The sequence below is a fragment of the Trichomonas vaginalis genome, chromosome III, assembly GCF_026262505.1.
Source record: "Trichomonas vaginalis G3 chromosome III, whole genome shotgun sequence".
Taxonomy (NCBI): domain Eukaryota; phylum Parabasalia; order Trichomonadida; family Trichomonadidae; genus Trichomonas; species Trichomonas vaginalis.
Window position 1 is genome coordinate 14,083,733 of NC_067205.1, and position 14,551 is coordinate 14,098,283.

The 14,551-nt window shown below is 33.4% G+C and overlaps 9 protein-coding genes and 3 pseudogenes across 12 annotated transcripts, besides 1 other annotated feature; 11 read left to right on the plus strand and 1 right to left on the minus strand.

The window, feature by feature from the left end:
• Nucleotides 1–13,219: part of a mobile genetic element that runs on past the window's edge.
• On the plus strand, nt 57–857 carry TVAGG3_0699020 (integrase core domain containing protein family; the record flags this gene model as incomplete). Its single annotated transcript, XM_051243309.1, has 1 exon — nt 57–857. One exon carries the CDS (start codon nt 57–59, stop codon nt 855–857), a length of 801 nt encoding a protein of 266 aa, XP_051089896.1.
• TVAGG3_0699030 (organellar and viral DNA polymerase type B) lies at nt 1,183–2,124 on the plus strand (the record flags this gene model as incomplete). The annotated part of the gene is made up of 1 exon (XM_001299319.1): nt 1,183–2,124. One exon carries the CDS (start codon nt 1,183–1,185, stop codon nt 2,122–2,124), a length of 942 nt encoding a protein of 313 aa, XP_001299320.1.
• Nucleotides 2,302–2,881, plus strand: TVAGG3_0699040 (organellar and viral DNA polymerase type B; the record flags this gene model as incomplete). Its single annotated transcript, XM_001299320.2, has 1 exon — nt 2,302–2,881. A coding segment is annotated over one exon (580 nt), but the record flags the coding sequence as incomplete, so codon positions are not given.
• TVAGG3_0699050 (KilA, N-terminal/APSES-type HTH, DNA-binding family) lies at nt 3,138–3,479 on the plus strand (the record flags this gene model as incomplete). Its single annotated transcript, XM_051243310.1, has 1 exon — nt 3,138–3,479. A coding segment is annotated over one exon (342 nt), but the record flags the coding sequence as incomplete, so codon positions are not given.
• Nucleotides 4,197–4,670, minus strand: TVAGG3_0699060 (uncharacterized protein; the record flags this gene model as incomplete). The annotated part of the gene is made up of 1 exon (XM_051243311.1): nt 4,197–4,670. The coding sequence occupies one exon, from the start codon at nt 4,668–4,670 to the stop codon at nt 4,197–4,199; it is 474 nt and encodes a 157-aa protein (XP_051089898.1).
• Nucleotides 4,760–5,704, plus strand: TVAGG3_0699070 (annotated as a pseudogene). Its single transcript has one exon. A coding segment is annotated over exon 1 (945 nt).
• On the plus strand, nt 5,915–6,995 carry TVAGG3_0699080 (organellar and viral DNA polymerase type B; the record flags this gene model as incomplete). The annotated part of the gene is made up of 1 exon (XM_051243312.1): nt 5,915–6,995. A coding segment is annotated over one exon (1,081 nt), but the record flags the coding sequence as incomplete, so codon positions are not given.
• On the plus strand, nt 7,964–8,537 carry TVAGG3_0699090 (annotated as a pseudogene). Its single transcript has one exon. A coding segment is annotated over exon 1 (574 nt).
• On the plus strand, nt 9,771–10,202 carry TVAGG3_0699100 (uncharacterized protein; the record flags this gene model as incomplete). Its single annotated transcript, XM_051243313.1, has 1 exon — nt 9,771–10,202. One exon carries the CDS (start codon nt 9,771–9,773, stop codon nt 10,200–10,202), a length of 432 nt encoding a protein of 143 aa, XP_051089900.1.
• On the plus strand, nt 10,230–11,803 carry TVAGG3_0699110 (annotated as a pseudogene). The gene has a single exon. A coding segment is annotated over exon 1 (1,574 nt).
• TVAGG3_0699120 (uncharacterized protein) lies at nt 12,321–12,557 on the plus strand (the record flags this gene model as incomplete). The annotated part of the gene is made up of 1 exon (XM_001288767.1): nt 12,321–12,557. The coding sequence occupies one exon, from the start codon at nt 12,321–12,323 to the stop codon at nt 12,555–12,557; it is 237 nt and encodes a 78-aa protein (XP_001288768.1).
• A 24-nt stretch (nt 13,220–13,243) lies between the features above and the next one.
• TVAGG3_0699130 (uncharacterized protein) lies at nt 13,244–13,492 on the plus strand (the record flags this gene model as incomplete). The annotated part of the gene is made up of 1 exon (XM_051243314.1): nt 13,244–13,492. One exon carries the CDS (start codon nt 13,244–13,246, stop codon nt 13,490–13,492), a length of 249 nt encoding a protein of 82 aa, XP_051089901.1.
• Nucleotides 13,493–14,551: the final 1,059 nt, after the last annotated feature.

Here is a 14,551-nt window from a genome sequence, read left to right on the forward strand (position 1 = left end):
ATAAACCATTCCTCATCTTCATTAATGTTAACACTCGTAAAGCTTCTGCGTATATAATGAAAAATAAAGGAACTCGTGAAGTGTTAAGAGTTTTACAAAAGTTTGTAGCAGAACATAGCCCAAGTACTTTAACATCAGACCAAGACAGTGCATACCTCAGCAACGAAATCACAGAATTTCTCATTAAGCATAACATAACTCACTACACTACTGAAGACCATAACCATAACATACTCGGCATCATTAATCGCTTCATAAGAACGCTCAGAGATTTAAATCAAGAGCGAGACTTTACCGAAGAAACAATGAAACATTTTCTCGAAGTATATAATTCCTCAACAAATTCTACAACAGGACATACACCAAATTCAATGACACAACAACAAGAAGAAAAGTATATACAAAAGAAACGAAGCCAAACACAAAATATCAGAAATTCAACACAATTTACCCTCATTCCTGGTACAAAAGTTCGTGTAGTTCTTGACGACAAACCGTTGACAAAGAAACGTTTAATGTTAAGTCGAAATTATTATATCGTAGACTCTACGCAAGGTAATGGATATCTTATAAAAGCTGCTGACGACTCCATAGCATTTTACCCTCGTCATAAATTAGTCGAAAGTAGTAATGGCAAACTTGCTGAAACCATTGACGAAGCAAAGCGAGGAGTGGTTATTGAAATACTTGGCTATAACATAAACGATGACACTTATAAAGTAAGATATGAAGGAAGTGTTGAAGATGTTATACCATCTAAGAACTTGAGAGAGTCAAAGCCAACACATCTGGGACCATTAGAGCGGGAGTACTGGAAAGACAAAAATATACCAGAAAGAATAAGAAAATTCTTCTAAACTTTTTCATTAGATGTAAATCAGACAAAATTCATGCAGGAAATTCTTGAGTTTTGGATGAAAGAATACGGTCGAGCCAAAAGTGGCTCAACCTCAAAACAAGCATTTTATGAGCTTATTAAGGGCGTTATAAATGAATTCAAAGGTATTTACATACATCCTGACCTCGTTCATTTTGTTGCTGAAATCAGACAAAAATAAATTTAGGTGAAGAGGTGAGATTTCACCTCTTTTTTCACCCTCGTGAATTTTCATGAATTTCCTTAAGATAGAAAAAATAAAGTTAGTTTTATTTTTATTTATTTTTTTATTTTGTATAAAAGATATGATTTCAACAATCGGCACAACAACAATTCAAACAACTACAGCACCAAACTCGTTAGTCATGAATCCTACGTCAATGTTGATAGAGATGAAAAGCTTTATTCCTTCTTCATATACTTTTGAAACAGAAATCCAGAAGATAAAGCAAGAACTTTTAACAAGTAATTTAGACTGTAGTGTGAAAGATGAAACAAATGAACAGTATCTTTATGACATGCAGGACATTATTGACCATTTACCCAAATTGCCTGAAATTCAGCAGCAAAAACTAACTATTCCTGAATTCGACGAAATTGAAGTCAAAGCAACTGACTCAGTAGAAATTAAGAAATTCATACGTAAAGTAAATTATGAATTCCTTGGTTTTCATTGCAACCATAAAGTTATGGACAAAGATTGCGACATGGTATATAAAAACATCTCTGACCTTTACAAATCCGAAGAATTTAAGACATACGATAACTTTGTTTCATTAGTTGCAAAATGTGTTTGGAAAATAAGAGATAAAGACAGAAGAGGTAAGGTATGGAACGAACAAATAAGACCCGCTATGTTTGAGTTAAAGAAAACCATTGACGCCTTGGTTGTTCTAGCTGGTTTTATTTCAATATATAACGCAAAAATGAATCCGCAATGTTCAAAATGTAAGGCAGCAATAAGAAAATATAACTACTCAGTCAAAGAGATAGAAAGAATGCGAAACGACTATGCAGACTTAAAGAAAGAAGTAGAAAAGCCAGCAGAAGATAAAATGGATATGTTGACATTTCTGAACAAAAACTATCCAACTGCAGAAGATTTCCTTCTGTTTGACGTCAAGAAGAAATATAAAGAGACTTTCGGCATGATTAAAACATTCGATGTACTAAAAGAAGAAATTGAAGCTACGAAATTGTTTAGGATTTCAAATATACATCGTACAATTCATGTAAAACGCTTGTGAAAAAGAGGTGAAAAATTAGGTGAAAAATTAGGTGAAAAAAAAGGTGAGATCTCACCTCTTCACCTAAAAATTATTTTTATTGAATTCAGCACAAAAATAATGAATTTTCATTAGTTAGAAAAATAACGCTAATTTTATTTTTATTTATTTTTTTTTATTTTGTATGTAAAGACAGTAATGACAAACATTGAGTTTGAAACAGTTAGAAAGATAGACAATGACACCAAAGTGGTTAGAATAGGTGATTTAAACGTAAGATACTCAAAGAAATACAACAAATATTCTTTGTCAGACATTATATCTCCATCTGGAAAGAAAACAAACGACTGGGTTAGAAATGCTTCAACTCAGAAAATTTTGACAAGAAATCCCGAGCTTATGATATCAGTAGCATTTCATGGAACAAGAGCATATCTCATTGACAAAAGTCTTATACCAATAGTTTTGTTATGGTTAGACCCAGTTGTTGGATATAACTTCATAACATATGGTTCATTCGACTCAGAACGTTGCAGTGAAGGCTTACTTTACATCGTTCAGAAACCGAAAGACTTCAATACAAAGAGATATAAGATAGGAAGAACATATAATATAACTCAAAGATATGACAGTACAGTCAATAGAGTCAAGGTTGTGTTCGTTAATGATATGAGAGCTGCTGAAACAGAACTGCTTGAAGTTTTTGAGAAAATGTATGGTGCTCCCATGAAAGGTAAAGAAACGTTTGAAGTAGATGAGATAGATAAAGCTATAAAATTATTTGACGAAGTTGCTGAAAAATACATGTAAGGCGTTTATTTTTGGTCTTTTGTGAAAGTCAGAAAATAAAGTTAGTTTTATTTTTATTTATTTTTTTTATTTTGTATGTAAAGACAGTAATGTCAACATCAGAGAACACAACAACTGCTATCGTTCATGAAGCCATAAATGAAGAATATGAATACATACAATATAACAAACAACTTCGCCTCATTCGTTCAGTCAAAGATGACATGTACCAAATGCAAAGTATAATGAATGCTCTTCGTTCTACAAAGCAAGCATATCATTGGTTTGAAAACCAACAGACAAAAGAACTTTTAGAAGAATTTCCTCATATGATTGCTTCCCTCGGAAAACCGAGAGAAGAGATTCCGTATGAAAATCGCAAGAATTTGGCACCTGGTTTGAAAGGATATTATGTTCATAGACTTTTAGTAAATGCTGTAGCAATGTGGGCTTCACCTCGTTATGCTTGTTATATTTTCATGATGTTAGATGAACTATATAAAGCAGAACGTGGAGAGATGGAAAAGAAACTTCAAGCAAAAGATGAAGTCATTGAATCCAAAGACAAAAGCATACAGAAAAGAATACCACGTTCAGTACCAAAAGGAAAGGAAAAGAGTTATAAGTATATGATATATACTGAAGAGTTGGAGAAAGAAGAAGATAAAGATATGGTTATGTTGCATTTAGTCAGAAGAAACAACAAGAGCTTTTATGACCTTGCTAAGATTTACAAATCTGACAGAAACTGGTTCTATCGTGAAAACTTACCGATTTCAATGACACCGAATGAGCAAATAAAGGAAATTGTCAAAAGTACTCTTCCTCAAACACACTATGACATCAAAGGTTGCACAATACTTACATTCAAAGAAGACTTAACATTACTGAAAGAAAAGATAACAGAATATTTCGACATCTTCAAAGAGGAAGAATGAAGTCACGGCAACATTAACGAAGAAGTCACGACAACATTAACGAAAAGAGAATGAGGTGAAAAAACGGGTGAGATCTCACCTCTTCACCTAAAATATATTTTTGTGCTATATTTACACTCATTTACGAAGAAGTCATGAATCCTACGTCAATTATGTTCGACACTGATAACATTAACGATAACATTAACGATAACATAAACGATAACATTAACGATAACATAAACGATAACATTCATTTTTGCATTAATCCTGCTGTGTTGTCAAAATGTCATGTTGTCATCATTTTTAAAAGAAGTTAATTAACCTGGTGACATGGTGACGTGGTGACATGGTGACACCCTCAGTTCTTCAAAAATATATTTTTGCTTAAATAACTTCAGGGTCTATTTCTTCAACCATTTCACTTCCTTCGTCAATGTCAATAGAAGCTTCTTCAACCTTTGGTAAGAATTTCTGTATGACATCTTTGTTCGTTATTGTCTTCAGAGATGAAGGATAATATTTCACATTTGTTTCACCCTTCTTATATTCTTTCTGTTCGGAAAGATTCATAGCAATATTGAAGAAGTCAATGTTAGAGTTCTTTATGACAGTATAATGAGTATCTTTGACATTCACGAAGAAACTCTTTTGTTTCAAAACTACTGCTAACTCTTGTGAAGTATAACGTTTGCGGTCAATGACGATAGCTAATGGTCTGACATACTGACCAAACTTAGATTCTTTCACAAACTTCTTGTTAAAGATAACATTAACATTTGAAGCATTATTGAACTCATTCTTGATGGCAGTAGCGAGAGCATTGTATGAAAAGAACTTGCAATCTTGCATGTGTTTCATTAAAATAAAAATATTAAATTATTTTGAAAAATAACTTAAAAAATCTAATCTAATTTTTTCAAAAAATATTTTTTTATTTCCTACTAAAGATGTATCGGAAGTTGTCTAAGTTAGAACACTCGGAAATAAAACAACTTCTTACAGAAGCTAACATAGATGTTGCAAAGCATTACGCAACAAACAAAAAAGCACTCGCTGACTTCATTAAAGACTATAATGGTGCAATAAGTTATGATAGAATTCATGAGTTCATAAAGCCGCAACGCGGCGAGGACGAAGTCCATGCAAGAGCATTTCCTTTAAATGACGTTGCTATTGACTTATATCATAGACGTTCAGTACCTCATGAAGTAAGAAGAGAAATGTTTGACATAACAAATGCAAACGTTGGTGAAACAAGAAGAAGAGACGACACACTGAAACAACAGAGAAGAGAGATGTTTAAAAGTGCTATAGAACAAGTTCGCAAAGCTAACGATGTCATTCGTTCCATTGACGACAAACCAAAAGAAGGTGAGAGATGGTTAAAGAAAGATGAAGAGAATAGGAAGAGAAATGTGAAGTCAGGCAATAGACTCATTGACTTTAACATCGAAGCTTTAGATGAACCAAACAGAGACTACTTACACAAACATTTCGGTAAGGTTTTCATGAGACTCTTAGAGAAGATTAAAATAAACTCACAACAGAGATGGATGATATGTTATAAACTTGGTGGAAAGTATGAATGTTCTACGTTAAACCTCAATAATATTGGAACATTACTACATCAGCTCTTGAAGGAGAACTTTATATCAGAGATAGAAGCAAATGCTGCAGGTATTGTTGAAATGCACTATGACTTCTTCTTGACAAACATAAAGAATCTTACCGAAATAAAGATGTATGATTTAACTGAATATGAAGGCTTAACGATGTCAGATGTAAAGAAAGGCAAACCAAAAAAGAGACCATATAGAGATGAAAGCACACTGACAGAAAGACAGAAAGATTATTGAACAGACTTAAACAAACAGGAGATAAACAACATATATGACTTCTGGAATGAAATCCTTGGTGAAAAGAAGTTTTATAAGAAGAGAAGCGGTCAGTTCTGGAAGTATCTTTGCACATTACCTATAAATCTTGAACGCTACCAAATCTTCAATGAACTGAACAAAAGAACTGCAACACTTATGACAGAAGACAATTGTTTCGTTTATGCTTGCATTCAGGCTGGAGTAAATGAAGAAACTATTGACCACATGAGAGAAGTCATTCGTGTTAGAGACTTTCCTCAAAGTAAAGTACAAGAAATTTCTGACGCAACAGGTATAGCATTTAATGTTACCATTGGTTATTTCAATGACTCAAGACATAATGAAATAAAGAGATACATACCAAAAGAATGTAAAACTGTTCGAACTATTGACTTACTTCTTGTTGAAGACCACTACATGCAGAATGAAAGACTTCCAATGACAACATATTTCATTCGCAACTATATAGAAATCTTGAAGGAGTGTGGTGGAATGAACATTGAGAAACAAATGAAGATTTATACAAAGAGAGAGAACAAATATGTAGTTCGCATGGATAGAACTACACCGTTATGGGATGTTATGAAAACATTGTGGGAGTGCAAATATTTCGAACCTATTTCTTATGGAGAACTTTTCACATATACGACTGACTTATATAAACAGAACCTTGCACCATTTAAAGATTTGACATATGCTCCAAAGTATTGTGTACAACTGAAGAAGAAAGCCGAGTCAAAAGAAGTAAATAAAAATAAGTGCAAGTTCATTCCTGAGCACGTTTTCTTTGCTGACTTTGAGTGCAGTACCGATGGCTTTCATAAAGCTTTTAACATATGTTATGACAGTGAAGATGGTTCAGTGAGTGAAAGCATTTGGGGTCAGACCTGTGCAACAGAATTTTTGGAGCGACTTCCTGACAAGAGTTTAATATATTTCCATAACCTCAGCTATGATATAAACTTCATCTTAAGACACATGACAGAAGTGAAAGGAACTCCCATCATTAAAGGTTCACGAACAATGCAAATAACTGGCTTATATAAAGGAAGGGCAATTATTATAAAAGACTCTTACAGTGTTATAAATAAGAAGCTTAAACTATTTCCTGCTATGTTTAACTTACAAACAGGACCGAAAGAAGTATTTCCATACAACTACTACAACAGTACTTTGTTAGCAAATGACAACAGAACTGGTGTCATTTCTGAAGCATGTAAGTTTATCCGGGATGCAGATACATTCATGAAAAACATAGATTCCATCAAAGGTTGCAGAATAGATGAGAACCACTTCGACTTAGAAAAGTATAGCACATTTTATTGCAAACAAGATGTAAGAATTTTAAGAGAAGGTTTTGTTAAGTTCCGCAATGACATATTGAAAGAATTTGATTTAAACGTTTATGACTACGTTAGTATTTGTTCAATTGCTAACAAATTGTTTGAGAACAGAGTGTACTTCCCGAATGGAAATTTATATGACCTCTCAAATAAACCAAGAGAATTTATTTCACGCTGTATTCAAGGTGGAAGATGTATGCTGTCAGATAACATTAAACAAAAGAGCGAAAAGAAACTCATTGCTGACTTCGACGCTGTTTCATTATATCCATCAGCTATAGCAAGACTTTATACTTTAGAAGGTATTCCAAAGGTTATGAAGAAAGAAATGTTAAGCACAGAGTATCTCATGAGACATTTATTCGATGACGACCAAAAGGAACCCATTGGTGAAAAGTTTATGTCTGGCTTCTTTGTTCTCATTAAGATAACAGAGATTGGAATACATAGACACTTTCCTTTAATAGTTTGTGACCCTGAACTAAATCCAGAACTTAACGTTCCCAGAAGTTCAAACACTTGCTGTTTAATGTATGTTGACCATATAACATTACAAGACCTCATAAAATATCAAGGTGTCAAATGTGAAGTGTTGCAAGGATACTATTACGATGGAAACAGAGATATTAGAATAAGAGATGAAGTAAAGAAGTTGTTTGAGTTAAGGTTAAAGTATAAGAAAGAAGGAAATCCTTTGCAAGAAAATATAAAGCTCATTCTGAACAGTATTTATGGCAAAACTATTCTATCTCCTATTGAGTCAAAAATAACCATAGTAAATGACAAAGATGCTATAAGATATGCCATCAGAAACTACAACCATATAGTGAAGTTCGAAGGTTTGGATGGTTCAGATAAAACTATTTTCAAGCTAACGAAAAGCATTTGCAGACACTTTAACTTCTGTCCACTTGGTGTTAACATTCTGTCTATGTCGAAGAGAATAATGTGTGAAGTATTCTGTACTGCTGAGGACTTAGGAATGGACATCTTTTATAGCGATACGGACAGTATGCATCTCTACAATGAAGATATCCCTCGTTTAGCTGAAGAGTTTGAGAAACGTTATGGAAGAGTTCTCATTGGTAAAAACCTTGGTCAATTTCATAGCGACTTTGCAGAAATCACAAAGAAAACAAAGTTTAGCATACAAGTCAATATTTTGTGGAAAGAAGACTTACATAGACTTACTCACGAATGATTTAAATGAAGTTGCATTTCACTGCAGAATGAAAGGCGTGAAGCAAGATGTTATTGCTTTAACCGCTAATGAAATGTTTCCTGACTCTGTTCAGTGTTTCTATGATGAAGATAAAGGTTTAATGGTTCCGCAAGGAACATATGACAAAGACTCTGAGTTCAGTTTAATGAAATTATACAAAGCACTTTATGACGGTCAAGAGATTGGATTTGACTTATGTAAGTCATGTCAACCTTGCTTTGAAGAGAAGTTTAACTTCTCAATAACGACTAAAACAAGCTTTATTCGTAAGTTGAAGTTCTGAGGTCATTTATTTTTGTCAGCAATGAGGTCATTCGTGATAAAAATAAGCTAGCGAAGCCCATGGTCATTTACAATACTGCGATGGTAGAGTTTAAGAGTTGTGCTTCAATGTAGAGACAGTCCTTATGGTCTGGAGGTAAGAACACTGGGCAGTTATGGTCATGAGTGGAGAACATGTCTATCCAAAACTCACGATTGAAGCCAGTTAATTTATAGTATTTAGGGTTAGGAAGTGGTGAAGTTCTTGTATGACCAATGAACTCATTTTCAACTCCCTTACTTAAGTTTGAATATAATATAGCTTGCTTTCTATCCCAAATGCCTGTGTTACAATCTTTGAAAATTCATTTTTCCTCGGAAGCATTGCATCATAATTGAAAACATTCTTGAAATCATCACTTGGTTCAGAGATTTGAAATCTTATACGTAATGGATTTTTTTCTTTTTAGCGACTTCATTGAATGGTGAGAATACAACAAATTGACAGTCATGTGTTCCATCATTTTCATTAAATTCATAATGAAAGTCTATAAGTTGTGGCTGACTACCTTCTTCTTTCAGTTGTGCAAGAAACTCACGTAAAGGCTGTAAAGTTTGTACTTCAATGTTGAACTTTTTCTCGAACATCTCATTAAATGAAATCATACATTGCAATGTTGTATCGTCTTTAAAGTATTTGTATATGTGAATGTTTTGGGCGCTTAAAGACTGTTCGTCATTTTCTATCTCGACTTGAAGTATAAAGTCAACCTTTCTGAAAGCACGTGTTATATACATAGATGTTATGCCAATGTACTTCTCTTCATTTATGTTCACAATCCAGTCTGTTGGAAACTTAAACGTTACTCTGTTCCCCTTTATTTTGACGTCAGGGTTTTCACTACTGAACGCAACAGATAAAGGTATTTGTCTATACATTTAATTCGGATAAAAATAAACCATTTACTTTCTTCTTCTTTAGCTTTTCAGCTTCTTCTCTAGCTTTCTTCGCCAGCAAACGTGGGTTCTTTTGTCTTCCAGCAGCTAATGCAGCAAGTTGTTTTTCACTAAGTTTTCTCTTTGGTCTCTCTGGCTTTTGTTCTTGTTTTTGTTCCTTCAGTTCGGATAAAATTTGCTCACGAATTTCTTTCTTCAATGCTTCAACATCTATGACCCCTTGGGTCTTGTCCGTAGGGCTTGTCTGAGTCATTTGACTGCAGATAAAAAACAAAATTAAAACTTTAACCGATGTAAAATGAGCTTGTCAAAATCAGAGCGAGAGTCTATTATATTAAATGACGCAAGAGGAATACAACATCCTTTCTATTACGTAAGTCAGAGTAAAGATGGTAAAATATACGTAAGAAAAAGAAAGGTTCCATTAGCGAATGCAGAAAGCGACAACATTAAGGTGTATGGCAAGGGTGAAGTCCACGAAGCCCATATAAAACCTTCTGTTCAAACTGAGCCAATAGAACCAGAAGAAAAGAAGCCAGATGTACTTTCAATAACGAACCAAGAGCTTATTGCAAAGTTCGTGAATTTCATTGAAAAACAAACCGAGTCAAAGAACCCTGACCCACCAGTGAAAGAAGTTGAGACAAAAGAGAATGTACAGTTCATTGAAAATGTCAAGAAACAACTTCCACCACGAATGCCAAGAAGAAGAGTGAGAATAATGAAGTAAATAGATATTTTTATCTGAAGTAAATACATGCAGAACGAACAGCTAAACGAATTTACTCCAGCAGAGCATATTCATCAGATTCGCTCATATTTCGATATCATAGACAATGCAGTTCAAATTGGTGACACTAATAGAAAATATTCTGACGCAAAGATTCCATCACAACCTGGAACTGCTAAAGATAACACATGGGTAACATTCAATCTCTCACCTCCTGGTGAAAATATGTTGGACCTTTACAATACATTCATTACGTATAAAATGGAAGGTCAATTTATTGTAGATAAAGAAATTGGTTCAGGTTCCAATAAAACAAACCCACCAGGATTTTGGATTGGTTTCGATGACGCTTTCTATGCAGTTGCTGGATATCAAATCCTTGCAAATGGTCGTATCGTATATTCTCAAGACAACGCAAGAGAAGAAGCATATATAACTTCAAACTCACAAACTACCGAACAAATAAAGAAAGTAGATGTTTTCTCAAAGACTCGACATGAAGATGTATGGAGTCATTCGGGAACATGCAGAACAGGACAAATTGTTAGTGGTCCAATTACAGCAGGAAAATCATTTGATTTTAAGCTTCGTTTAAGAATTCCTGTTAGAAGATTCCTTCCATTAGAAGCTATTCGATTTATTCCAGCTTTTGCAGGAAACATTCAGCTTAAAGTAAAGTTCAGTAGCGACGCCTTACAATGCACATCTATATCTGTAAATGATATCATTGCTTTCAATCCAACTCTTAAAGTTGCATTTGCTTCAGATTCAAATCCACCGACAAATAAATTTGTTCCATGGAATGAACCATTCACTATGATAACGAAGGCAGTAGAAGCTAGTGGAACAGTTACTATTACAACTGTAACCCAGCAACTATTTCGAACAAAGATGGATTTTAATGAATGTTTCATTCATCCAAAGTCATTCTCTTTAGACCCTAACATTTATACAGAACTTGTAGAACATTATACAAACGAGGCTTTATGTTTTCCTGTTAAAGTTATGGATTGGATTCCTATGGACGGTTCATTCTCAAAGAATACAGATAGTTCAAGTGCAACATTTACAGCAGCTTATACGCCTATTAATGTTAAAAGTATTTGGGCACTATTTAGAAAGAAAGACAACTATTATGTTAATTTTGAGAACCCTAAGTTTAAATATCTTCAGCTTTCCATGGGAGCTTATGGAAATATGCCTGCAGAACCTGAAAAATCATATGGACCTGTATTTTATGAAATGGTTGCGAACGCTTGCAATACAAACAATGATATGATAGGATTTAATGAAGATGTTATGAGGTCATTGGTGGATGATGGTAGTGTGGAACATAAATGGGATAGCTATGACAACACACATTTCTTATGTGGTTTTCCAACAGAAGTGGACTTTTGCTTCCAGCAAGGTCAAACATCTACTGCTCCAATAACATACAAATTGTCTGTTAAAGGACCTATTGAACTAGCAACTGAAAATGTACCAAAGCCACTTATTGGATTTATGAGGGATTGTTGCTTTGCCATTCAGGTGCGTGCTAATGGAATCCCATAATAAGATTAGATGACTATAACTTAGCTACGGACGACAGTGAGGAATAAAGGATGAACGTTTATTTTTAAAGCTTATAAATGAGTTCTTCATCAAGCTCTCGTGACCTTTCACCATCTGTGAAACAAACTTTACCAAACGATTATGGAGCACCTATTGAATATTTCTTACGAGCTGCACAATGGCAAAGAGCAGTCTCACCAAGGTTAGGTGTTCCACCAGCTCCTGTCAAAAATAGCATTTGGTCAAGTCCTTATATAAATATGGTCTCCCACTAGGTTTGCTAGCTACAGCAGGAGCAGTTATGATGTTGAAAAGAAATAAAGCAAATGTTGTAAATAATACTGAAGTAGCTGAAGTTAAACAAACTCCAACACCTTCACAAGCAAAACCTTCAATGACTCCTGAACCTATGGAATTACAAACTCCTGTTCAAAAGTCAACTCCTAAACCGACTCCAACATTTAAACCAGAACCTACTCCTCAAATAAATCGTAAAACTCCTGCGTTTCCTTACTGAAAAATAACGTTATTTTTATTTAATATTAAAATTTTTATTTGATTGAAATGACAAATAAAATCACTGAAGCAATGAAACAAAAGTTTTTGGTAGAATACATTAAATCAGGAACTATTCCAGAAGGTTTTTACATTCATACTATGAAGGATGGTAGAGTTCAGTTTAGAAAGATAAAGCAACCATTAGATAAAGAAGGAATTTTGAGAAAGATTAAACTTCATGAGGACAACATTGCTGAACTTAAGAAGAAGTTAGAAGAGTTGGAGAAAGGAAGAGAGTTATAAAGCAATGAATTCAAGTGGGTGAAAAAAGAGGTGAGATCTCACCACTTCACCTAAATCTATTTTTGTGCTATGTTTTCATACGTGTGAGGGTGGTGATATCATTAATTTTTAAGTTTATTTTTTATTTTACTGAAAATTTTTATTTGGATGTAAATGACAGAACAAAAGCAACTCATTCGAATTCCACAGTATAACAAACATACATTTAAACATTTATTCTTCCTTCCTGAGCATAACATGTTCTTTCAAATACATCCGAGACCAGTTGACTTTTCATTGACTGTGTATAAAGATAGAAATAGTTATATCATTAAACCATACGATGACGAAGGTAAGTTATGTAAATTGTACGTTAAGAAGTTAGAGAAAGTTTATGTCTTCAAGTATGACTACAATAGGGTTAACACTGATGATGAAGATATTGAGGAAAATTTATGAGAACATTAGTGAAGTCGTTAGTGAGAACGATAGTGAGAACGTTTATTTTTACATTAGTGAGTTCGTTAGTGAAGTGGTTGGCGGCTTTGTAAATATTTAAGGTTAAGTTAGTGTTTGTGTTTGTGTTGTAAAATATACGTTAGCGGTTTTGTAAAGTGTCAAATTCACAAGTATTGGGTAAGGAGGCGCGCAGTGCCTCCGTACCCAAGACTTGTATACTAACTACATTTGGTCTTAATGATGACGGCTTGGCTGGTTTCTATTCTTACTTCGGATACTCTGTTGAAAAGAAGAATGAACAAATATTCCATGGAACTGTAAGACATTCAACAAGTTTGTTGAGTGATTTAGAGGCACAATTATTGGTCAACTCAATCCATTTCAGCATGGAAAATGTTGCGCCAAACATGTTACTTGATGAAGCATTAGATCTCGTAAAGGACTATCAGAGCACACAAAAGAAAGCTCTGGCTGCAAAACCATATATCCATTTCTAAATAATTGTATATTTCTTATGAATAAAAAAGATTTTTTTTCCTGCAAAGCTTCTATTTTAACTTGAAACGCCAATCATTCTTGATCTTATAAGCTCATGAAAATAAAAAAGGAATGTCGAGCATCCAATGTTTTAAAATACTATCACAAGAATTATTATAAATTACTTGCCAGGGAAATCTACTGAAATTTCCGCGGGTAGATGAAATGAAAGCCTTGAAGGAAGTATTTTATAGTAATATATAGAATGAAATGAAACTCATTTCTAGCACAAGTTAAAAATACATTATATTGGTTGAAATAAGGCTCTTCTTCTATATATTTCGCTCTTTTTCCAATTATCATTTCTTTAGCATTGGCTATTATCATATTGTTAAAAGAGGGACAATCACAATGTTCTTCTTAGATCATTTTCATCTTTGTCAATTATTTCTATAATATATCTGTTGAAAGAAGGTATTTATTCGATATTTACATCCATTTTATCAATAAGAACATTTCTAATCAATATGAATAGTAATTTAGATATGTTTAGTTCTGTTTCAAGTGAAATGATGTTCATTGCTATTTCTTTAAATGCCCAAAACGATTTATTCTCTAGCATCAACATCATCAAAGATGAATTCATGTTGTTTCATAATTTGTTTTAATATACGTAGTCTATATAAAATTTGATGTTATAACATAATTATTTGCAATATTTTCATCAGATTCTATAAGTAAAGAACCAAAACTTAGATGAAAGCAATTTAAATTAACACTTATAATATTATGAAATAATGATTGATTGAAACCGATTTTTTACTCTAAAATATATCAAACACGCTCAAAAGATCAAGATCATTGTCATTAAAATTGAATAATTGATATTCTTTATTTGATTCTAGTACAAATTCGGTAAAATCTTCTGATTTATTATTATTTTCTTTATTAGCAAGCTGATTGTATCTATTTTTGATTTGAACTTCACTCCTTCTATCAAAAAATGTTGATATAAGCCTCCATTTTTTGAATATTGATTTACAAGTGTTAAAATCTTGTCATCATCCTCTTTTGTCCAA